General features: G+C 47.4%; 1 protein-coding gene and 1 pseudogene across 2 annotated transcripts in view; one reads left to right on the top strand and one right to left on the bottom strand.

Moving 5' to 3' along the window:
- Positions 1–5924, bottom strand: part of EFNA5 (ephrin A5) — a 293163-nt gene extending 287239 nt beyond the window's left edge. Inside the window, exon 1 of one of the 2 annotated variants that reach the window (XM_018049990.1) lies at positions 5433–5924. In XM_018049990.1, the coding sequence (XP_017905479.1) occupies positions 5433–5557 (125 nt within the window). In that variant the 5' untranslated portion in view covers positions 5558–5924. The remainder of the gene's footprint in view (positions 1–5432) is intronic. The other variant, XM_018049989.1, reaches the window with a different exon arrangement.
- The window catches only part of LOC102184996, a 34080-nt pseudogene continuing 15263 nt past the window's right edge, over positions 6716–25532 (top strand).

Genomic DNA, 25532 nt, shown 5'->3' with positions numbered 1-25532 from the left:
TCAAATTATTTAAAATGGACAAAAAAAAAACATTAAACAGTGAACCAAATGCTCACAGGAAATTCTCTTCTTCACATCTTCCCTATGTTTTGTTCATTTTCCATTTTAATGTTTTCTCTTTCTCAGAGGTACACTCTTTGGGCATATACTTCTAAGCTTGCAAAGGCCAGGACTCCCGAAGGACTAATTGTATTCATTCATTTCTTGGCCCAGCATGAAGCTGGTAGCTTGCTTGGTTCATAGCAACAGGGGAGAAAAAGGAGACGCTCCTCTTTATCTGTCCCATCCTACAGGAAATCAGGCCAGTGGATAGAAGGCATCTCACAAGATTAAATGGCAAGAAATTCACAAGGTTAATTTGCCCCCAGATCACTAAATGTCCCCTCCAAATGTGATCCCCAGCCTTCAAATGAGAGGCCTCTACAGCTCTTGATTATCAGCCAGAACACACTAGGCAACGAGATGCTCCTCTGGTGAGCCAATGGCTTAGCTAACCCCACTGAAATCAACTAACAGGAGGTAACGACTTACTGAAGGCTCTCTCTGATTCTTTTCATCGTGAAGAATTTATCGACCTCGGTCTCACCCTGGAAATGCCAAACTAGACTGTACATCAAGTGCGCCTCAAACAGCACTGATGTTCCAGTCTCTTAAGGAAAAGACAGTTGCCTGTTTCTGATGGCTTACTACGAACACAGAGCGCAGTGCATAGAATCAGTGGAACCTAACATCCCAATGGCTTGTTTTGCTTTCAAAATCCTCTGGAACACTGGCCCAAAATGAGCAGCACGCTTTCCTTTGACAAAATTCTAGATAAAGAAAGGGTAAGAGGCGGGGGAAGTCACTTCACATTTCCTACAAATGGATAAGGGTATAAATTTCCATCACATAGGCTTTATTTTTAAAGCAGATGGATATAAACATCAAAATAACAAAGTTACCCCACTGTATCTAATAAAATGTTACACTGAGGTTCGGAGTTAATAAAGTTAAAAGACTCTTAACTAATGTCTTTTACTTGAAGAACTTTTGTTTCTAATATATGAAATACTATTTAAAAGATATAAAATTCTAAAACTAGAGTTATCAAGGTTGGTGATAAGGTCTTTCAAAACCAAGATCAACTTTCCATATTTCCTCAAAACAGATTCTTAGATTTGGACCACATTGATACTTGTTTGTCAGTGAAAAAGGCACAGTATTGGTGTAACGGTATATATATATATATGACACTGACAGCTTGGACTTTTAAAAATGAAACAAGTGAATTCTGAAAGAGAAGATAATATGCAAGGACTATGATTAGGGTAAAATGTTACTACGTCTCTCAGCTTAGTCACATACATACTGCCTGAGAGATTCTGGAGTGTTGATCTAGAATTTGTATCACTTTCACAACTCAAGATTACATGTTAGCAAAACTAAATGGTGTCAATTACCTGCTACTCTAACATGAAATGTTTAATTTACAAGTCCAAAGAAAACATACCATTAGGTTGAAATTTATAAAATCCCAGTTGAACTATAGAGATATCTTTTCCCATAAGAGAATAACATTTTAAATTGGTGATTCTCAAACCTGAACAGAAGCAAAGAACTGAAGAGAATCAGTACTTTTGAAGTATGGTTATATTTCACATTGTATTATTTTACCATTCCATCCATTAATGCAAACCAGTAGGAGATAGGTTTACTTATACCAGCATCATTTTGGTAAATGGGCAAATGAATCCAAGAATTTTTCAGTAGACACAGTTAGAATATTTTCTCCGAAAGAATCAAACTGTTTATAGCATGTTTCAGATTAAGAGGCATATTCTTAATACTAAGCCATCTCTACGGTTATTAGCGTAGCTACTAAGGGAGAATGTAAAGAAAGTTCTATTGTTGAAAATCTTTTTAAAAGTTACTTAAAAGTATTTTATGTTATTAAATTAAGGACAAATAGCTATATTCTCCTTGACTTGGTTCTTAATTACTCAAACTCTAACAGGCCAGTTCAGAATAGAGCATAACATTAAATGGATCTTAATATCATTCTTACTATTTAGGTGAAACTCATACAACTCTTCAAATGTTTAAAATATAAAAGATGCACTTATAAAAATCTTATCATATATTCCTACACAGATTGATAGGTCCCAGTTGCTATTTTAGAGATTTGCAGCGAGTCAACACATAAAATCAGTGTTGCCCACCAGCCAATAAACACTGGAAATTTTAAAAGTTATTAGCATTTAAAAAGTGAACCTTTATTTCCTAGAAGTGAATACCTGGGAAGACCAAGTCTAAGAGTAAAAGTATCTGACAGCAAGTAAACTGTCCATTTTCTTTCTCTGTGAACTGAGAGCTGTGATCTACTTCTGTTACCAAAGTTCTCAACTGTGAAGCCCAACACAGCACATAAACGCCTATGACTGCACAAGTCACATGTAAGGTATTTAAACCTTGTGATCAAGATATAACACTTTAATTTCATTCTAAACTTAATTTCAAACTGAAGTCCATAGGTATAAGCTAAAACACTTCATTTACTTCATTTTGCCATAATATCCACTTGTTATCATCTTAATGTGCCCACTTAACTTTTCTTCCAGGAGAAAAATCTCTTAAGTCTGTTTAAGTTGCAATTAAAGTTCTCTACTTTTTTCTACAAGACTGAAGTCTTCTGGTAATATTATTCATTTAGCAAAATCTTAAAAGACATGACTCATGTAAAATCAAAAGGCACGGCTAGCTTACTTTACATACAAACAATAGATAAAAAGAAAATGTAAAACAAAAAATTTAAATTAGTAGACCTCTTCAAATTTTCTAAACTATTTTTTCACTACCTTTTGTGATAAGCTGTTTGTTTCTAAATTACTTATTTTGCATTTGGCTCCTTTTAAATTACATCCAAGCTGCCTTTTCTTCATTCATCAAAAAAGCACCAACATTTCTAAGACAAATCTGCCTACCGGCACCTAGCTTTAAAATATTACTTTTTAAAGTAAGTTTTACTGCAGTGACACATAAAGACAAACACAGTCACAGATCCCTAAGAGTACGAAAATTACAGTTGAATCTCTTGGGTAGGGGTACATCATTCTTCCTTTTAAACATTATCAAATTGATAATGATCAAATAAACAGTATTTCCACAAGCTTCAAATTAGAACACTGACTTGGAGAAATACTCTTGGTATTTTAAAATTCTACAGATTAACTTTGGGCAGCTTCAAAGACACCACGGCATCCTGAACAAGAGAGTGTTCCACAGGCAGGGCAGATCTATTAAAAAACATGACCTGTGACAAAAATCAATGTGCTAATCTCAAACCAAACAACAGTATCAAAAGCATAAAACAGAGATAACCTAAGATAAAATGTCCTCAAACTAACTCAGACTAGCTTGACAGGTTAAGAAGGAGGGGGTAGACTGGGGACGTTGCTGATGCTTCCAGGACGAGTGGAACTCCCAAGTATTCCAATAAATGAATACCATGAGAAAAAAAAAAGATCACCCTGTGAAGTTTGGGGTGGGGAAAAGAAAAGACAAGCCAGAGCAAAATGTCCCAAATTCAACGAACCAATTTCACTGCTGTTTTATTTAATAAGGCACTAAAGTTTAAAATATAAATTCCTCTTTCGAATATGCTGTCTAATAAAGCCCAAAGGGGAATAAAACCAACCAACATAATGAGACTTGCTTTTAACACCATCACAACTGGAAAGCTCGCCCTATTTGTCTTGTCAGCTTTAATAAAAGGCATCTCCTCTGGCAGGATGGTTCTCTTGTCTTTTTTCCTAATAGTGGTAAGTGGCATGTCAGAGAAGAAATGAGTTTCCCATCCCATCACCCATCTCCAGGAGATGTGTTTTTTTACGCCAAACTTTGAGGGATGTCTCCACTTAGGCCAGGCGCTGCAATCAGGTCTGGGGCTACCTGGGTGTGACTGTCTTTCCTGGGAGAGCAGGGGTGTGTTGGGGGGGTGGGTACTCTCTCCCCGTTTGGCAGCCGGTGGACCGCTAGTAGGGAGATCTCCCTGTCTGCAGCGGAGAGGACCTTCCTCCAGGCGGGGGAAGCCCTCCGGTGCCAAAGTAACAAAGGCCGGCGGAGAGGGCCACGGGGAGCGAGGAAAAACTAAGGCGCCGGCCAGCGCCTCTCCCCACGCGCGCAGCGACCGCGAACTCTTTCCTTGGCCTCCCAACTTCCACTCCAGCCCAGGGGAGGGGGAAAAAAAAAAAAACAAAAACAAAAAAAACAAAGCTGGGGTTTTCGGTATAATCGAGGCTGTTTCCCTCCTCCACGGAGGGTGCGGAGACCAGCCCACCGCTGGAAGCTGGCCTCGGTCCCGGAGACGCAGAGCAAAGTGGGCCCAGCGGGGCCGACCGCTGCCCGGGCGAAAGGAGAGCTGCGACCTGCCCTCGACCCGGAGGGGGGCCTCCCAGCCCTGCGGACAAGACCCCCGCGCCCCACGTCCCGGGGCTGTGAGCCAGGACCGGCCGCCGGCGGCCAGGGGCCGGCGCGAGCGCTCGGGCGGCCCGGGGCGCGAGTCTCCGGCTTCCCCGCGTCCCCGGCGGTCTCGGGCGGCGCCGGAGAACCGGCTCCAGGTGACCGCGCGCGTGCCTCCGGCGGCGCCGCCAGCCTCCGGACCCAGCGCTCCCACCTCCAGGGGCGGGCAACTCGGGCAGCTAGCTCGGCCAGCCTGCCGTGACCCGGCCTTCCATCAAACTTTCTGGCCCCCTGCGCCCACCGGGCGGCGCAGGAGGTGGGAGCGTTCTCCCCACCTCCAAGAGCGCCAGGGCCAGACGGACTGGGGGGCCGCCTGCTCTCCTCGCAATTATAAGAGGAAAATTAAAACCTCCACCTTCCGCCTCCCAGGCCCCCTCTCTGCCCCCAGCCAGTGCGCCTTCCGAGCGCATCGGGGGAAAAGGAAGGAAAAATTCACACACACACACACACACACACACACTTTGGGGATCTTTGGCGGGTTCTCCCCCGCAATCCTTGCGCAGCCAGGCTCCAGGAGGGAGCTCCTGGCGGCGCTGCGCCCAAGGCTCTCCTCGCCCAAGCCCCGCGCCTGGATCCGGATGCCGGATCGGCCCGGGTGCAAGAGCGAAGTCTCCACTCCGGACTCCCGCCTTTTCCGAGCGTTTCCCCGGCGTTGCGCAGAAGCCGCGGGTCCGGGCGGCCCTGGGGACGCCCAGGGGGCACCCAGGCTCCCCCGCCGCACCCCAATAAAGAGGGGGCCCACGAGAGGCGCGTTTCGCGCGAGCGCCTGCCAAGCAACCCGCGCCCGAGCCCACGCAGAGTCAGCGCGCGCACCGCGGCCGGCCAGGGCGCGCGGGTCCCCGGCAGGCGCCGCCGCTCTGTCCGCAGGGCCCCGAAGCCCGGGGAGCCCCGGTTCTCCGATCCGCCGCCCCCCACCCCACCCTCCGCCGCCCTACCTGGGGTTGCTGCTGTTCCAGTAGACGGCGTAGCGGTCGGCGACGGCCTTGGAGCCGGGGTCCTGGCTGCACACGCACATCCACAGCGCGAGGAGCAGCAGCGTCAACATCTCCACGTGCAGCATCACGGCGGCCAGCGGCGCGGCCCCCGACGCGCCACTCCAGGGAGAGAGCAGGGGTCCGGACACCGGGAGGGGGGCGCGAGCGAGCGGGGGCCAGACAAACGCCAATGAATAGGGACGCAGCGGGGCGCGCAGCGATCTGAGAGCGGGCGGAGGCGAGCGAGAAGAAAAGGAGGCGCCGGAGTAGAGGCGCGATCCAGGCAAACTCGCAGCCCCGCTGGAGGGGTCGGCAGGAAGAAAGGGAAGCGCAAGATGGAGAGGAGCGCGCGCGTGTGTGCGGTGGCGGCGGCGGCGCGGGCGGGGGAAGCGGTGCCAAGCTGGGTCTCGGGCGGCGGCGGCGGGCCGGTCACCCGGGCAGAGGGCGGTGCGCGCCCGGCCGGGCGGCGGCACGCTGCGCAGTCACCGCGAGGGGCGCGCCGCGGCCGCGGGGAGACATACACCGGCCCGCCGGGCCCGGCTCAGCGGCGGCGGCGCGGGCTGCGCACGGCTCCGCCGCCGCCCGGGGCCCTGGGCACCGCGCCCCGCTTCGCTCCAAGTTACTTCGGCAGCCTTTGGGGGGGCAGGGGGCGGCAACCGCAGCAGGGGAGCTCCGTGCGGATTGCGCGGGGGCGGAGGGGGGGGCTTCGCGCCTGCGGTCCCGGGCAGTCCGAGGACCCCCCCGTTTCCCCCGCCTCCTCGGTGCTTTCGAGCCGGGTGAGCCCTGGAAATCTCGGAGGCGTCCCAGGCGCGGTGAGCACGGGGCGGTACGCCGAGAAGGGCGGGATCTGGAGTCACGGAGCGGCCAGCCCCGCCGGCGTCCTGGAGCTGGGGGAGCGGCCGCGGAGCTCTGGAGGAGACGTCTTGCTTCGCAAACCTCCAAGAAAAGTTTGGCTCCCCGTGTCTTCGGGCGGGTCCCCCACCCCGCCTCCGGCGGAGTCCGTCTGCGGCGGCGGCGGGAGGCGACACCCGGCCGCGGGCTGAGTCCCGGGGACCCCTCGCGCGCGCCTTCCTCGGCCGGGAGCGGGTGCACCGGGGCGCGCAGAGAGCAGAGGTTACGCACCAGCCGGCCGGGCGGAGCTGGGATGCCGAGACCCGCGGGGCGATGCCAACCAACCCAGCTGTGAGGCTCGGGAGGGCAAACGACCCCTCGCAGATGAACCCCTCCAACTCCCGAACGGGCCGATGTCAAGTCTCCGATCGCCTTCCGGGAGCCAGACCGAGCCCCCCAGCTGCGGGGCCGAGAGCGCTGGGGGGAGCTCTCAGAAGTGTCCCTGCGACTCCGACTGCTTCCACCCCAAGCCCGGCAACTTGTAGAGATGCATCAATCAGTTGGAAACGCCAAAGGAGGAGGGAAAAAAAGAAAAAGAAAAGAGAGAGCGAGCGCACGAGCGCGTGGCACCTCCCCGATGACTACATCAGAAAAACCTCCAGTTCCTCCAGCAGCGGCTCCTCTTTCCCTCCTCGGGTGCAGCAGCAGCGAGGGTGTGAAAACCACCAAGAGAATCCCCAGACCTTCGCCAGGCGGGAAAATAAACTTGAGTGCAGCAGCGGCGGCACCAGCAGCCCGGGAGGGATTGCAACGACTGGCGAGGAGTGGGAAGGGGTAAAAGTCAGTTTTGCAAAAGAGAGAAAGGGGAGGAAAAAAAGAGAGAGAGAGAAAATGCTTTATGGGAAAAAAAAAAAATCTCCTCGGGCACGCCCCCTCGTTAATGACCTGCGTGTAAAGCCGACAGCCGCCGCCGCCGCCGCCGCCGCCGCCGCCGCGCGGGAGCTCGGGGCCGCGCGCGTGGACGTGGACGGGGGCGCGGGGGCCGGGGCGCGGGGTGGGCGTGCGGCGCGGAGCCCGGCCCGACAGGGGGAGGCGCCTGCCGCCTGCGCCGTCGCCGCCCGGGTCATGTGGGCTGGTTTTTTTTTTTTCTTCGCCCCCCCCCCCCAACCCCTTGCAGTTTACTTGGGAAGGGGTGGGGAACGGCTGGAGCAGCCAGTCTGGCCCCGGCCTGCTGTTTGCTTACCGATCGAGGTTTTTTTTTTTTTTTCCCCCTCTATCCAACCCGATTGGTCTGCTCCACGAGAAAAGAGGCGTTTTCCTAATCTCCTCCCTTCCCCACGCCTCCTAAACCCCCCTCCCTCCCCATCTCGGGCCCCACCTTCTAGAAACCTGACTAATTGAATTACTGGGAGTGCTCGGGCGCCCTCTCCTTCGCGCGAACCCAGCTGTGCCGCGCGTAACCCTTTGGATGCTGACATTTTTTTCCCCCATCTGGGCTGCGGAATGGTCCTCACGTCTCTTTACCTGAGACGAGGGGGTTCTTTAATGACAAAGGAACGGGTTATCCCACCCTGCCGCCGGAAAGCCGAAATCCGTCTCCGGAGCCCCTCGAGTAATAATAACAAAGTCTCAGCAGCCGGCGGGCAGGGGGACCACAGTGACCACGTGTTCTCGTAAATCTCTGCCCGGGTCTTCGCGACGCGCGCTGCCCGGCTTATCTGGCGACCCGAGCATCTCTCAGGTGCCTTTGAATTGCCCTCTTCCTACTAGGGATTTCAAGGTTCCAGGGCAGCAAGGGCGAGTTTTCTTTAAAGTGATGCTTTGATAACACTTATTTTTTAAGTCCAATCAGTGTATTAAGTCGAGAAAATCAGTTTACAGTGATTACAATTCAATGCGAACCCACGGCGGGGAGGACATTGAATGCAGCAGGGACCACCCTACACACACCCGAAACACCTTTCCTAGTTCAGCTCCGAGGTCGGTTCAGAGCGCACTGCCCAGAGGAGAAAGGGTCTGCACGAACCCGGTGCAGGAAAAGAAATGGAGGGCAGGGAAGGAGTTCTCTTACGATCGGAAAGCGTCTTGTGTCCCCGGGCTCCCAGAGTAAGGCTGCAGCGCTTCGGGCCCCGCACCGCCCCCCCACCCTGGCCGCCAGCTATGCGCGGCCGCCCTAGAGCCGGGCAGGCCTCGCGCCCCGGGACGCGGGCAGCGCCGGTGAGGCGCGCAGGGCGCGCGGCGCCGCGGCGCCTGGAGACTCGGCCTCGCGGGGCCGGGGGCCCGCTGGGGTCCCGTCTGCCTGACACTCCAGGGGATTCGCTGCCTTAGTGGGAAGGCCTGTTCCCAGGAAAGCAGCCAGGTTCGGCTCCCGAGCCTGCAGGCTCTCCCGAGTACTTATGAGCACAAGGAAAGGAAAGATCGCGTCTTTCCTCCGGCGCCCCCGGTCCCCGCGCCCTGGATTTGCAGGCGCTTTCGAGCTCTTTGGAAGCGTCCACGCGCCCTCCAGTGGCGGGCCTGCGGTCTGCACCCAGTGGGGCTACTGCCCGCGGCCCGGCCGGGTTGAGGAGGACCGAGGCTCCAGGGCCACCAAGCATGCAGGTTGGAGAGGGAAGAGACAGTCCCCCTCGAGGTGGGGTCACCTGGGTGTCCCCAGCTCTCACCTAAACGCTGAGTCGTTTCTCAGTTACAGAATTATTTCCCATCTAACCCTGAAATTGTCCTGGAAAAGTAACTCGTCCCCTTGTGACTAGACACGAAAAGCAACCTGTAATTGCAGATTGCGCTGCAGACCACCCTAACAAACCAAGGGCCTTTCCACATTAAGAAATGTGTATCCAAAACCATCAACAGAAATTCTTCTCGACCATATGTATGTTTCGCAGAATTCCAGCAGTGAGAAGTCAGAAAACTTAAGCTAGGGAACTGAAGGATAAGCTTTAATTTTGTTTTAATCAAATTTTCATTTAAAACGTTTTCTCCCCGCCTCCACTACCCACCCCCCAACCCACCCCCACCCGCCACCCCCCAGTTCTGCTGATGTTCAAGTTCTTGGCCTATTTTACGATAAGCTTGTTTCCTTTTTTTCTGTTGCAAGAAGGATGCATTTTACCCTGTCTTTCAGATAAGAGCTCTAATAGGTGTTCCTATGACTGAGGCAGTTTTGCAGGAAATATTCTGGACCCTTTTAAGGGACATATGCATCTTTAGGAAGATGAGAATTCACGGCTCCTATCTTGGGGAAAATGCTGAATCTCATCAGAGACTTTTTAGTCAGGGAAATATCAGGTATCAGGAGTTGGCAAGCTGGCTTCCTGTGGCAGCAAAGCCAGAAAGAGTAAAGAAAAGGGAATTCTATCCACTTATTTCCTATTTGAAACATACACTGTAAGCAAATGTGAATTATCAACATATCAAAAGAATATGGATGTCCTGATATTTTAAATATTTCCAATCTGTTTAAGTCTGTATGGCCCCATTTTATGCAGAAAAAGACATCCTACATTATGGTTTTCCTTAAAATGATTCAAGGAGTAGGAACAAAAGCCATCGGAATTTGCAACTGTTCAGAGAACACAGTTCAAACGTCTATGGGAAAAAATTCATAGACTTACATGCCTCCTTCTGGGATTATATACCTAAGTAATTACTGATATTGAACTAAGTAAGAAGTAATATGATGGATACATACATAGATGAAGTTTGAAGAGAGGTATTGTAAAATATACTTATCATCAGATAACATGGCTTCGTCTCCTCGGGAAAATATTCAAGTGATCTGAATTTATACAAATCAGCATGACATAACATAATTATGATTAGCTCAGTGTCACAGAGGCAATGACTCCAAAAGTTGGCCTTCACAACGTAAGTCATCTTTTGCCAAGTATAGAGGAAGGTGCTAGTGTGTCAGAGAAAACAGCAAGAAACTAAAACATACAGAATAAAAGTGCAAAGAGCGTTAGAATGCTCTGAGTTCTCCAAGATTGAAACAGAGTTGTTGGGAGCTTAGAGCTGAAAAGTTGGTTCAGAATGGACTGTAGAAGTTTAGCTATATTCTAAATATATTTGGCTTTAAAGGTACAGGCAAACAGGCACACTGGTGTTTTGAAAGCAAATGACACTGAAGCAATCCTTCAAATTAAAATACAAATAGGGATTGACCTATTTATTCATTTATTTATTACATTTTGGCTAGGAAGTATCTAGATGGGTGTTCTAACCTTGGCTACAAATTAGAATTACCTTGGAAGGTTTTTTTTTTTTTTTTTTAAAGAAACATGTCAAGACCCAACTGCCTGTTTTAGTTGGTTAGGGGTGGGGATTTGGTTTCTGTAATTTTTAAAAGCTCCTCAGGGAATTCTAATCAGCATAGAAAATTGAGAATCACTGATCTAGGTAATTTATTTTTACCTTAACTATTTCAATATTTCAGGCAAAGAAAAAAAGCTCCGTACTTAGAAGAAATGTCCAAGCAAACCATCAAGGCAAGAACATTGACACTGAATTTCATGATACTATCAAAATGAAGTGATACTTTAAAAATAATTTTCACATGGCACAAAACAGAATACCATCTCCTAGATGTGACTGCAGGGCAAGCTTATTTTGAAATATGGATTAGTCTTCATTTTTAGACTAGTTTGGATTTCCTTTCTGTATTAGCTGCCACCAGATAGAAGTGGAAATCTACCGAGTCAAATGTCCGGACAAGTAATGAAACAAGCTGGTGAACCAACCTCCACAGTTCACAGACTAAGCAACTCTTGTTGAAGATAGCAGTTAAATTAGAAATAATACCCCAAAGAAATAATAAGGGAAATAAACGAAAGAGCAAAGATTGAGAAAGTAGTAACTAGACAAAATACTTTCTAGCAGGTGACTCACATAATGTGATTTATGCTAACCCTGCTGTCTTCCTAGAACTTCAGAATTCATTCCAAAGAAACACAAGTTCCATCACCAAACTGTCACCCTGCCATCCTGCGCCCAGACGGTTTGAAGTTATTTCGTGAAGCCTTCTCCCTTCTTGACCCCGTTTTATAACAGCTTTCTCAGAACCTTTAGAAAGAACTCTTCCCTAGCTTTGCTTTCCTTACAGACCTTAGGAAAGGCTCCTTTTCTGTTTCTGATGCAGTTGCGTTTCCTGGGTGTAGTCTAAAAGAGGGAGGAGAAACAGCCTCTACTAAAGTACCGACTCTCTACCTTCAACCTGTGATCTTCAACTTCCATCTTGAATTTGCTAGGATCCCTACAATTGCACTCATCTCACACGCTGGTAAAGTGATGCTTAAAATTCTCCAAGCCAGGCTTCAGCAATACGTGAAACGTGAACTTCCAGATGTTTAGGCTGGTTTTAGAAAAGGCAGGGGAACCAGAGAACAAATTGCCCACATCTACTGGATCATCGAAAAAGCAAGAGAGTTCCAGAAAAACATCTATTTCTGCTTTTTTGACTATGCCAAAGGCTTTGACTGTGTGGATTACAATAAACTGTGGAAAATTCTGAAAGAGATGGGAATACCACACCACCTGACCTGACTCTTGAGAAACCTGTATGCAGGTCAGGAAGCAACAGTTAGAACTGGACATGGAACAACAGACTGGTTCCAAATAGGAAAAGGAGTACGTCAAGGCTGTATATTGTCACCCTGCTTATTTAACTTATATGCGGAGTACATCAAGAGAAACGCTGGGCTGGAAGAAGCACAAGCTGGAATCAAGATTGCCAGGAGAAATATCAATCACCTCAGATATGCAGATGACACCACCCTTATGGCAGAAAGTGAAGAGGAGCTAAAAAGCCTCTTGATGAAAGTGAAAGAGGAGAGCGAAAAAGTTGGCTTAAAGCTCAACATTCAGAAAACAAAGACCATGGCATCCAGTCCCATCACTTCATGGGAAATAGATGTGAAAACAGTGTTAGACTTTATTTTGGGGGGCTCCAAAATCACTGTAGATGGTGATTGCAGCCATGAAATTAAAAGACGCTTACTCCTTGGAAGAAAAGTTATGGCCAACCTAGACAGCGTATTAAAAAGCAGAGATATTACTTTGCCAACAAAGGTCCGTCTAGTCAAGGTTATGGTTTTTCCAGTGGTCATGTATGGATGTGAGAGTTGGACTATAAAGAAAGCTGAGCGCTGAAGAATTGATGCTTTTGAACTATGGTGTTGGAGAAGACTCTTGAGAGTCCTTTGGACTGCAAGGAGATCTAACCAGTCCATCCTAAAGGAAACTAGTCCTAGATGTTCATTGGAAGGACTGATGTTGAAGCTGAAACTCCAATCCTTTGGCCACCTGATGCGAAGAGCTGACTCATTTGAAAAGACCCTGATGATGGGAAAGATTGAGGGCAGGAGGAAAAGGGGACGACAGAGGATGAGATGGCTGGATGGCATCACTGACTCGATGGACGTGAGTTTGGGTAAACTCCGGGAGTTGGTGATGGACAGGGAGGCCTGGCGTGCTGCAGTTCATGGGGTCTCAAAGAGTCGGACACAACTGAGTGATTGAACTGAACTCCTCTTGAAGCCTGTGGATAATTTTACAAGTTACGGAAGTATTCTTAAAGAGACATTTGTAGAATTTCTTATTTATTGACTACGTGTTGCTTTGTTCATTTTGAAACTTAGTTTAAGACCTACATAGTAAAATTTTAAGCATATAGAATTTTGAGCAGTCATTGTGATAAAAAGCCAAACGAAGTGATTAGTCACATACGTAAATATGCGTTATGTTTCTGTGTATTACAAATTCGTATGTGCTTAGATATAATTCTGGAAGAAGCAAACAACAACTGGTTGATTCAACCATTTTCCACATCATTTTTCATTACCCAGACTTCAGTATATATACCATAGAACTACGTGGCCAACATTCAACTATAAAGCTGAAATTGGTAGGTGATGGTTTCCCCTAAGAAACATTTGTGTTGCCCTTCACTATTGGAACATGTATGTACCTTCACTGCTCTGTAGTTCCCCTCTTCAAATATTTAAATAAAAATCACCAAATAAAATCTATCTGCATTCTAAAACTCTAATCAATCAACCGACATAAGTGAACTATCCTAAAATGGTCTTTGTGAGTGATTAAACAGCATTACACTCCTTGCTTAAGAGAATTCAGATTGCCATGAATGCATATTACTTACTAAACAAGTAAATAACTGTATAATATATCTGTTCTATTACAATGGCAACATAGATACCTACAGCACGCTGCTGCTACTGCTGCTAAGTCGCTTCAGTCGTGTCCGATTCTGTGCAACCCCAGAGACAGCAGCCCACCAGGCTCCCCCGTCCCTGGGATTCTCCAGGCAAGAACACTGGAGTGGGTTGCCATTTCCTTCTCCAATGCATGAAAGTGAAAAGTGAAAGTGAAGTCGTTCAGTCATGTCTGACTCTTCGTGACCCCTTGAACTGCAGCCTACCGGGCTCCTCTATCCATGGGACTTTCCAAGCAAGAGTACTGGAATGGGGTGCCGTTGCCTTCTCCCACCTACAGCATACCCTTATTTAAATAAAAAGAACATATGTAGCCTTTTCAGAAATAAAGTTAACCTGTGCTTTTTTACTAAAATATATGCAAACTAATAATTAGGATACTTTTCTCCACCAGCTACATCTCATGTCACCCAAAAAGCATGTAAGTTGTGTGCTGTTGTATTTGTTTTACTTGTTTAGAGACTCCCCAAAGGCAAGAACATCTTTTTTTTTTTTTTTTTTTTTTGGTGCCATTTTGTACATACACATTTATACACGTGTAGCATGTTTATGAGCATGTATATGGATAGGAAGAGACAGAACTTATTTTTCAATCAATTTTCCCCCAAGATTTCATCAACTTCTGTGAGAATTCTATTTATAGGCAAGCAGAGGATATAACCCTTAGTCAGTGGGCATGATTTCATGAAATAGAAAATGCTGTTTCTAAGCCCCTTTTTAACATTGGCTTTACTTTTTCTCCCTGGATCTAAACTGGCTAAGCAAAACAGAATTATGGCAAAGTAAGAAACTCTTTCCTCAACTATGTGGTGGTTTTTTTTTGTTTGTTTGTTTTTGTTTTTTGTTTTTTTTACATAAAAGGCTCAGTTAGGGGATATTTTGAAGTGTAGATTTTTTTTTTTTTGGTAGTCATTTAAATAATTGTCTCAATTTTTTTTTTTCATTTCTCTTGGCCATGGTAGAGATGGTCTTTTAAAGTATATTATTTATTTTTTTAGGAAAATTGTCCTCTTACTGCAGATTTATAACTCTAGTTGAGACTTCCAAAAATCTTATGCCAACACTGTAAATTTTACTGTGATGTCGTAAAGGTACAGTTAGGGCATAATTTTTTAAAAGCATTTCATTTTGTAGTTTGGAGTAATAGTTATAAAACTGCTCTCTATAGAAACCACTGTAACTTGTGATTTTAGAACATCAGATAATAATGCAGAAGAATATTGGCCAAATTTTTTTAAATGAGAAATATTTTACTGAACTGACTCTTTCTAAACTGAAGTCTGGGAGAGAAATGTGTTGTTAAAATGACTACCTTTTAACCAAAGATTATCACTTCCATTTCCATTAGTCTACCTTGGTTGGGGGGAGGCGCGGGTTGCATATGCTGTATACTAATTCAATAGGATTTATTGGTTCAGCTAGATTCTGAATTACTCTCCTTCCTTATGGATTAAGAGAGTGACTTTCTTAACCCTTTTCCTTGAAATCCATCAGGATCTTTTATGTGGACTGGCTAGTATTCTGCACACTTCTAATGCTTAATAAATATTATATTACAATATTAGCATAATAATAAATCATCTTAAAGTACTACATGGGCTATTAAGTGAGATCCTATTCAGTTGAGCCAAGACATCAAAAAGTTTTATTTTCTCTATACGCATACAAAGTAATTTAAAAACTCCCTTTCCATGAAATGTCCTTGTATCCATACGACGCCTACATATTACAGAGTGAAGTGGTGGAGTGTGCGTCTCCCAGTTATGTATTTCATTTGTTCAATTCATTCTGGGGCCTGAATTTGCCATTTTAGTAAGAGGAAATTTAAAATCGGGCAGACAAAAATGGAAATAGCACCATTTGTCAAGTAAATGCCCTTTTCCCAATGGCAATTCTGAACTCTTTATAAAGGATTTCCAAGCCAGCAGCTAGGTAGTGTCCCTTGCCATTAAGAAATCCTGCTTTGTCTGTGACCGGTTACGTCATGCACACCTAGACCAACAACTTCGGAGAACATGGGGATTTTGTTTATGCTTACAGAAACAAGAAAGAAGTTAAAAATATCTTGTCAATACAGTCTCCTCCTAACTGGTTGCTGTGAGGGAGCTCCTAGTTGGAAACCGCCATCAAAGCTAAAAATAAAGATAGTTCCTTTTCCAAAAGTATTGTTCAAACATTACGCATTGTATCTGCCAATATGTGTCTCGAATAGGATAAAAATGATGCAGATAAATGACGGGTAGCAAAAGGGCCCCAATTCTGTCTCCTTCACAGTCTGCCTTTGCAGTTAGCTCCTCATGCCGATGAAGACTCTTATTTTTTTTCACCCCTTGAATCTGAGCTGACCTGGGACGTCCTTTGCCTGAAAGGCTGCTGTGCCAATTCTGAGACACATCTCAAGAGGTGCTTAAGCTTCCCCTCTAGGAACCCTGCCCAGTGGCCACCTGGACCAGCTGAAGCTAGCCTTCTGGTTGCTGGGAGACGTGTCGCTCATTCACCCCACTGGCCCTGGCAATTCCCAGATGCAGTGCTAACCAGCTGACTGGCAGTGGCCAACAGGTATTAAAAATTTTCAGTGGAGACTAGAAGAGCTTCACAGCTGAGCCCAGTCTAAACTGCCCACCCCCCAAAATCCTGTCCTCAATAAATGGTCCTCATTCTGAGCCACTAAATTTTGGGGTGGTTTGTTACACAGCAGCAGACAACAGATACATCCACTTCTCAAATTATCAAAAATAAAATTGAGCCTATTATTCAGCTCAAATACATGTTATTCTTTGACAGCTTGGATTTCCCTTACTGAGCTCCTTGCTGCTGAGCCTGTAATTGGCACCACGGGCTTCTGAATATCTCTACTGCAAGTGCTTGCTTTTGCTACTTTACAGGTTTCAGAAGGAGTCTTTCTCTCCTTCAATAAAAATTTTACGTGGAGCCCTCAATGAACACAGTCAACTTTCGGGCCCTTCTGATCCTCTTAAGATAATGTCATTTGCTTAGACTGGCAGACCTGAAGAGGTGCTTTATCCAGAGGTGATTCTTCTTTTAAAGTGGTGTCCAGCCAGAGAAAAAAAAGAAAAAGGTGAAAAATCAAAGGAAGCTATGTTTAGCTTCGTCTCAAACGGCCACATCACTCACCACATTGATTTAACATCATGGCACCTCCATCTTTCAGCAGGAAGGGCTGGCGCAAGACAGCAGCTGCGGGGGCCCTGCAAGGGTCAACCTCAAATGACAACATCGCTGCTCTTGGCCAACAGCCCCGGTGGGACTGGGGATGAACAGCTCTCTTCCGGTAGATGGAATAGATCTGTTTCAAGGAAGTGGATACAAAGTGGAGTTCAAAGAGATACAAAGTGGAATTTTACATCGGCAGCCTTATCTTCCTGGGAGTTAAACGTTCTGCCATTGGAGGAGGTTCTGTCCGCGTCTCTCTCCCCAATCCCTCTAAGCCGGGTTCCCAGCCCGGGTTTCTAGAGTGTGCCGCCTCGGCTGGGGGCGAATCCACGGACTCAGAGTGGTCCCCGCCAGCCTCTGCAGACACTGAACTGTGGCCACCCTTCCTTCTTGAGGCTGTCTTCCCGTTGATGTTTATTGCTCCGTATTTCCAGAGTTCTCTTGACTTTGTCTCCCGCTAGTTTCTTCTGCCTGCTTGACAGGGATTCACAGCCTGGAGGCAGGCACAGGTATCTGTGGGATGACTGTCCACCCCAAAATACAGGTGTTTTTCTTTAGCCCTCTTCTCTTCCTTTACTGACAGGACCTTTAATAAACACATTCATATTCACAGCTCATCTCCTTTTGTGGATTCGGGTAAAGACCCCCATCAGTGCCCAAAGGAGAACTTCTCACTGACAGATTTGATGAGGCAGAGGATTCAGTATTCTGCCAAGGGATGAATACTCAACTTCTCCATCAGGTTGCCTCCTAACAGATCTCAGCCGCCCACGCTTACCTCCATCCAGTATTCAGTTCACTCTGCAGCTGGGGTCATCTATTCCAGAGAGAAGCGTCACACTCAACCAGACCACAGCTTCCCATCAGTTCAGTTCAGTTCAGTCATTCAGTCATGTCGGACTCTTTGTGACCCCACAGACTGCAGCACGCCAGGCCTCCCTGTCCATCACCAGCTCCTGAAGTTTACTCAAACTCATGTCCATTGAGTCGGTGATGCCATCCAACCATCTTATCCTCTGTCGTCCCCTTGTTCTCCCGCCTTCAATCTTTCCCAGTATCAGGGTCTTTTCAAATGAGTCAGCTCTTCGCATCAGGTGGCCAAAGGATTGGAGTTTCAGCTTCATCATCAGTCCTTCCAATGAATACCCGGGACTAATCTCCTTTACGATGGACTGATTGGATCTCCTTGCAGGCCGAGGGACTCTCAAGAGTCACCTCCAACAACACAGTTCAAAAACAACAAAGATAAAATTCTTGGCGTGGCCACCAAGCCGCACATGGACTGATTCTTGCCTTCCTCTTTGACCCGATCTTACAGAACCCCCCCAACGCACTAACGCCAGTGACACTGACTGTCTCTCCTGTCCTCAGAGAAGCCCTGCATCCCTCTATGTCCAGGTTTTTGCTTATGCAGCCCCTCTACCTGAAACATTTAGAGTCTCACCTGCCGGACTGAATTCAACATTCGAGGCTCAGCTGTGATGCCAGTTTCTAGGGGAAGCCTCTTGACTCCACAGAACAGAGCAGGACCCTGCTAACTCACCCAGGACACCGAGTTTGTCTTCATATTGCTTGTCCTCTGATTGAGACTCGTGTTTGTGTGGCCCTTCCGCGGTGTCTCCTTCTAGTTCAGTTACTCTTCATCACTCTCTGGAGTTTAGCGTTGTACACAGCAGGTATTCTACGAACATATACTCAGTAAGGGAAGGAAAACAGTGCCCTGATACTTGACACTACATCTTCCCTTGTGTTTTCCAGGAGGAACCAGGTCTCAGGGTTGCAGAAAGACAGTGGGGGTGAGAGGGAGAGACAGTTCAGTGCCTCACAAAGGCTGACCCCCTGCGAGAGGAAACGGCAACCCACTCCAGTGTTCTTGCCTGGGGGATCCCATCAACAGAGGAGCCTGGAGGGCTACAGTCCATGGGGTCACAAAGAGTCAGACACGACTGAAGCTACTGAACACAGCACCTGGTTCGCTGAAGAGTGATACAGGCCAAGCTAGAAGGTAATGTGGGGAGTGGAGGGCGATTTCTGGCCAGGGAGATTTCGGCTTCGGTGTCAGAGGACGAGTCTGGATGTGCTCAGAATCCAGGGCAGAACAGAGGAGCTGGGAGGCCCACAGGAGGACTTATATCAAAGACAGAGTCTGTTCTTGGTGAGTTCCTACTGTCATTAATCACATTATATTCACACTAGGTAAGTTCTACAGATCAGGATTTCAGAATAATTATATATTTTTGTATTTTTAGCTATAGTTTTTTCTTTTCTTGGTAGGATTTGACATTGAAGCCCAACAATGTACAGTTTGGGGCTGAAGAAGTGGTAATGGAAATACTGATCCCAACCCCAGGATATCCGATTTAGAAGCGATATGATACAAGAGAGGAGATCTTAGATATCATCACCCTTGTTCCTTGATGTCACAAGTCAAAAAGCAATTCCTCTGCAGCCAGAGGGCAAATTAGTTGCTGGCTCCTGTGTACATGAATTATGACTTAAGGAATCACAAAAAAATTTGAATTACTAAACAAGTTACATTGAAAAAAATAAGAGAGGAAAGATGCGTGAGCTTAGGGAAAGGGTTTATATATACCCCAGTCGACTCTGTGATAAATGGACATGATTAATCATAGACACCATTTTGGCAAATGATATTTTTAAATGATAGAGGCAATTATCTGTATAATTACATATGCACAAAATGCATTATTTTCTGCTTTCAACAGGCAGCCAACCCTACAGAAAAGGTAAAGAAGAGACTTATCTAATTTAGCATCCTAATTTTAAACTCAATCTAAAGAGGACATTTTTTTGGCAATTAGAGGAGGTTCAGAAAAGGAATGTAATAATGGTGACTTCTTGGTTTGCCTACTATCCTGGTGAAACTATTCAGTTGCTGTGTTTAAAGTCATACAATATGTCATATTCTCTTTTTTTAAGTAAGTATAAAATAATCTCCTAAATGCCTTTCCAATAAATGGTCTGGAAATATATTGTAAAGCTTGTGAAAATGAAAGAATATTTGCTCCTCTCTACTAAGTTATTCTTTCTATTAAAATGAGAAAGAAAATTTCAGCAACTATAGTAAGCAATGATAATTTTTTTTTTCTTCTAACTTGATAGAATGAGTACATCCTCTCTCGGCTATTTCTCTACCCTGATGGTCTTATCTTACAAAGGCAGTGTGGTGTGGGGAAAGAGTTCTCTCTGGAGTCAGACAAACATAGCTTCAAATCCTGTTCAGCAATTCACTATGATGCTAACCTTGAGCAACTTACTAAACGTTGCTAAGCTTCAACTGCTTTGTGCAAGTGAGTGTAATCACTTCAATCTCATAAAATATGCTGTGAGCAGTGCAGGAGATAGTGTTTATCAAGTATCTGGTCTCCTGTCGGGGACTCAACACATGTTCAATACTGCAGGTATTATTCATGTTAAATCCTCCCCCTCCTTCAAGTTCTTTAACATCTTATCCATCGGAAATAAATCACAAGGTCATTCCATCCTTCACTCATGCTACCAATGTGTATTGAGTGCCAGGCATACTTCCAAAATATCAGTATATAACTAAATGAGTCATTTTGGATGTGTTAATAAGTAAAGAAAGGATGGATTATTCAGAAAGCGGTTAGCAGTTTTGAACTCTAACTCAGATGGTCTACGGCTGTGTTGTCCATGCCATAGCCAATAGCCACACTGAGCACTTGAAATGTGACAATTTTAAATAGAGATATACTGAATACATTAAATATGCTCCAGATTTTGAAAACTTAGGATAAAGAGAAAGACTGCAAAATATCTCATTACAATTTTTTCATTTTGCTCACATGTTGAAATGATAATATTTTATAACTGTATTTATATTTATAAATATTTATATTTATACTGTATAAGATATGAAATTCTTAAAATGAATTTTATCTTTCTTTTTACTCTTTTAGGTATATGGCTATGGGGAAACTTCAAATTTCGTTGCTCACATTTGTGGCTACAATTATGTTTCCACTGGGCAGCACTTATCTAAATACTTAAATACAGGAAGAAAGGAGGAAAAGAGTGGAGGAGAGGAAGGGAGGTGAGGGGGAAGGAAAGAAGGAAGGGGATAAAAAGGATCTTCAACAACTAAAAGATACAAGCCTTAAAAGATCAGAGAGTGGAACAACCCTCCCTCCACATACACCAATGACGAAAAAGGTCTGGGAGCCTGAGATGCTGTGCTTCCAGCACCACGCCAGCCAGTTAGCAAATGCCAGGGCGTTCTGATCTCAAGTGGCCTCAGCCTGCGGGGCCTGGAAGCAAGGTTTCGGTTCGCGGCAGAGATGAAAGTCAGGCTGAGGCATGGGAGTGCTGCACCCTAGCCTCTCGCGCCGCAGGGACCAGTGCCCAGTGGCAAGGCCCTGGTGCACCTGGCTGTGAGGAAATGCACTCCCGCGAAGACAGAAAGCAATGAAACAAGGGGAGTGTGGAGCAGGGAGGAAGAGAACGTCTGGGTAGATCCACGGAAAGGCTCGCAGAGAGCCCTGCCCTTGTGCAGTCTGAATCACTTGAGCGGGGCGCTTCCTCCAGGTTTCCTTCTGCTGGGCGTCTTGCTTCGCCTGGCCCTGAGCTCAGGTTTGCTGGATCTCAGGGTCCAGGCGTGCGCACGCATCTCTCCGACAAGATGGATTCTAGCGAAGGGGCCTCATGGTGAGCCGGCATCTCTTACTGAGAGGTGACACCCCCTCCCTTCGGACCTCTGAGACAGAGCCTTTCTGCAGAGTCTGTTATGCCCAAGTCACGAAATCTCCCAACGACCACCAGGGAGCCGATATCCGATGCAAAAGCAAGAGAGCTTTTATTACCAAGCTCGAGCTGGGGCTCCCACCATACCGACGCAGCGCTATAGGGAGGAGCCCCGGGTCTTGGATTACATTGCTTATATAGGGAGCATACATGGAAAAAAGGATTTCTAGGTAGGGGGACGTCTGATTGGTCACTTTCTTTCGAAGGGTTGTGTGTTGGTTCTTGATTGGTCCCTGCTGTCTAGGTAGACCACAGGTTCCTGAGCGTTAAGTCCGGAGATTTTGGTCTGGGGTCCGATTGGCTCCTGGGCGGTGGGGTGAGGTCAGGGGATTTCCAAAGGCTCTTTTCCTGGAACCTTACAAAGTGGAGTTTTTCTGTTAACAAAATGGAGTAGCTTAGATTCAAGTCTAGTAGGGAAGTCTCTCACTTCAAGAAGGAGAACTATGTGGTCTCTGTTATCTGGGCAGGGTGCACTTCCTGTCTGGGTCCCTGTCTTCACTGCAGGGAAACCAGCCCTCCAGACGAGGGCCCCCCAGCTCCTGCCTCAGCAGTGTTTGCTTCCTGATCACCTCCGCTATTTCAGGCCCCATACTAGGTGCTACAGCTACAGTGATGGACGAATGCCTCCGTTCTCTCCTGGAGTACTCAGTCTAAGGAGAATTAAGAACAAGAAAATTTTTTGCAAGCTTTTACATTTTGTCTTTCATATTGTTGACCTTAAAGATACTATGTTCTAATTTTCTTTCAAAGAGTGTGGACACGCCTCTCCAAATCTGACCCTTATTAACGTGATTTCTGTTTTGTCCTTGTGAGAATGAACGGCAATGGTACATTGAAAGGCAGTTTAGTTCCTTTGTCAAAACTGTCATTGGCTAGTATATTGCAAAGTTGTTCACCAACAGAAATTAATTTAGAAACACTCATCTGGCATCTATTTCTATAGCATACATATCAGTTCAGTTCAGTTCAGTTCAGTCGCTCAGTCGTGTCCAACTCTGCGACCCCATAGACTGCAGCATGCCAGGCCTCCCTGTCCATCACCGACTCCCGGGACTTGCTCAAGATCATGTCCGTGGAGTCGGTGATACCAGCCATCTCATCCTCTCTTGTCCCCTTCTCCTCAGGCCTTCAGTCTTTCCCAGCATCAGGGTCTTTTCAAATGAGTCACTTCTTCGCATCAGGTGGCCAGAGTTTTGGAGTTTCAGCTTCAGCCTCAGTCCTTCCAATGAACACCCAGGACTGATCTCCTTTAGGAGGGGCTGGTTGGATCATACGTATCATTTGCACACAAAATCATTCCTGGATCCTTCCACAGTATTTCGGACCACCTATGCTGTCATATACAATCCCGTTTCAGTACAAATATGCAGAGCGAAGACATTCATTCTGGAGCAATCATAGCTTCACCAGCTCCTTGCCTTCCCCACCCCAGGCTCTCAGAGGAAGGAGCCCGCAGCTCTGGCCGCGCCAGGCCTTTTGTTGTGCTGATTAGAACTGAGCTGAGCCACAAGATTTACATGTTAAAGGAAACAGAGCCCTGGCCCCAGAAACCGATCCTGGAAGGAGGAGGAGAGGAAAGGAAAGGCTTCCAGGAGCCAGAGCTGGGAAGCGGAGTTTGGGGGAGCGAGGGGAGAGAGAGAGAGAAAGGAAGCCGTTACCATGGCGAGCCGCGCGAGATGCTGAGATTTGAGATGAAATTGAAATGCTGAGCTATTGATACGGGATGAGGTTCTGAGAGAGCAGAAGTGAAGGCAGGATGAGCAGAGGCGAGAAGACCCCAGGAAGGCTTGCTGAAAGTTATGTGATCCCCTGGTGACTTCCAAGAGGCAGCAATGAGGATTTAAAACGCGTTCATTAATTCCTGCCTATCTGACTGGTGTTTCTACTGGCTTTGCAACCATTCACACTGGTGAGAGCAGCTGGGTTAAGTTAATTAAACAAGGAGGCCGTTAGAGTGGATGGGGCTCTAATGCTTTGGCAGCCAGTAGGCAAACCTAAATCTAAGCCCGAAAACGCCTCCAGCTTAGGAGTCAGAATGCTAAAGACACAGACCACCAACAGCCAACTCGGCTTTAAACCACGGCCGGTCCAATAACTTCCTCTCTTGGCCTTCTTTGCCTGGGTCCTTCCTGAGCTCCTGTGGGCCTACCATTTCCGGTTTGGTGCTGCCCTATTGCAGATGGCTTTTTGCTCAACCTCTTACAATTTTTTATTCTTAGAATAAGAATATCTTATTCTTAGATATTCAAAACTGAGTATCTTTTAAGAGCTCCCCTTGTGGCTCAGCTGGTAGAGAATCTGCCTGCAATGTGGGAGACCTGGGTTCGATCCCTGGGTTGGGAAGGTCCCCTGGAGAAGGGAAAGGCTGCCCACTCCAGTATTCTGGCCTGGAGAATCCCAGGGACTCTGTGGTCCATGGGGTCGCAAAGAGTCGCCCAGCTCTCTCTGGGTTCCTGGTCGCACTGCAGGAGCTCCATCCGGAAGCGGAGGCTGTCCCGAGCCCTGTGCACACACAGCAACCACTGTGGCCGTCTCCAGCGCCCTCACCAGCAGATGCTCCAGAGACACGGGTTAAACAGAAAAGGCCTGGCACCCGACTGAATAAGCCTGACTGCGCCGCTGGAGGAAGGTTTCAGGTACCGCCCCAGGCACGACTGCTCATCCTTTCTGTGCATGAGCCCAGGAGCTAGGGCAGGCCTGGGTTACTGGTTCCCTGTTTGTCTGGTTTGGGTTTCTTAATAGTCAGTTGCCCGTGACAATAAATACACCTTCTGAGTTTGAATACACGGGTCCCTTGACCACAGCCGCCCCCTCCTGCCGCAGACTCCCTAGCTGCAGGGTCATCCCCCTGTCTCAGGGTCAGCACAGCGCAGTCCCCGGGGAGGGCGGACAGGGTAGGTTGTCCGGAAATCTGGGAGAAACCGCAGAGTTCTGGGCAAATGGCACAACAGAATCAACCAGAATCGTGTTTGGGCCCAGTCCAGGATAATCAAAACGGAATTCCTGGGCCTCTGTAATTTTTTTTTAATTCCTGGGTCATTCGGACAGTAGGTTAAGAGATGGGAAACCCTCTGCCTTTTCTCCTTGCCCAGCTCAAGTCTGAGTCTTTGCTTCCTACGTCTGATCCCAGAGATCGCAGGCGAGCCTGCAGGCCCCGATGGCTCGCTCAGCAGCCCCCGTGTGCCTCTGAGGGGCGGTTCTTTCTTTCATCCCTGACGATTGAGACCTGATGCCTTGGCTGGCTGGGCCCATCCTGGGTCAGGCTGGCATTTTGGGAAAATTACTAACTGCTCCTCTTTCTCTCTTAGAAGAGCTCCAGGTTTGGATGGTAAATTATATGGTCCCTCCACACATATCAAACAGGGGAAACCCAGCCGCGCCCAGTGCAGTATGTTCCCGGGATTCTTTCCAGCAGCAGTTTCAATATTCCTTCACTCTCTTCCTTCCTCAGACGTCTTTCTTTCCACCCCTTTCTTCCTTCTTTTTCATCAGATAAGGCTTGCACAGCCCCAGACAGCCCACCCTCTCACTCCGTGCCCACCCCACAGCCCTGGGAGCTTCCCCCTCACCTCCACTTGCGGAGAGTTCAGGGGGATGCTGCGGGGGAAAGACTGGATCCCGCCGGTTCCCGTTTGAGCGCCCACAGAGGCAAGTAGCCCGAAGCCCTGTGTTAGCCCGATGGGCCTGGCTTTCCTGCGGACCTCGGATCACTGGAAAGAAAGGTCTGTGGAGCACAGTGTCCGCCAGGACTTCTGCAGCTGACGAGGGGCTGTCACCCAAGTGTGGACTCCTGCAGAGGGAAGAGGAGCTGAGGGTTTTCCAGATTCGCCCACACCACGGACTTCCCACAGAGGAAAGCCCTGGCCTCCGCATCTTTCTCATCTGATCTCTCTCCTGAGGAGGCCCTGATCTCAGGGTCCTGATTCCCGCATCTGGCGCTCTGGCCTCTCTCCCGGGAAGGCCCTGATCTCAGGGTCCTGATTCCCGCATCTGAGGCTCCGGCCTCTCTCCCAGGGAGGCCCTGAACGTATTATCCGACTTTTCGTGT

This window comes from Capra hircus, chromosome 7 (genome assembly GCF_001704415.2).
Source record: "Capra hircus breed San Clemente chromosome 7, ASM170441v1, whole genome shotgun sequence".
In the NCBI taxonomy this organism is placed as follows: domain Eukaryota; kingdom Metazoa; phylum Chordata; class Mammalia; order Artiodactyla; family Bovidae; genus Capra; species Capra hircus.
This window is presented reverse-complemented; position numbering and strand designations above follow the sequence as displayed.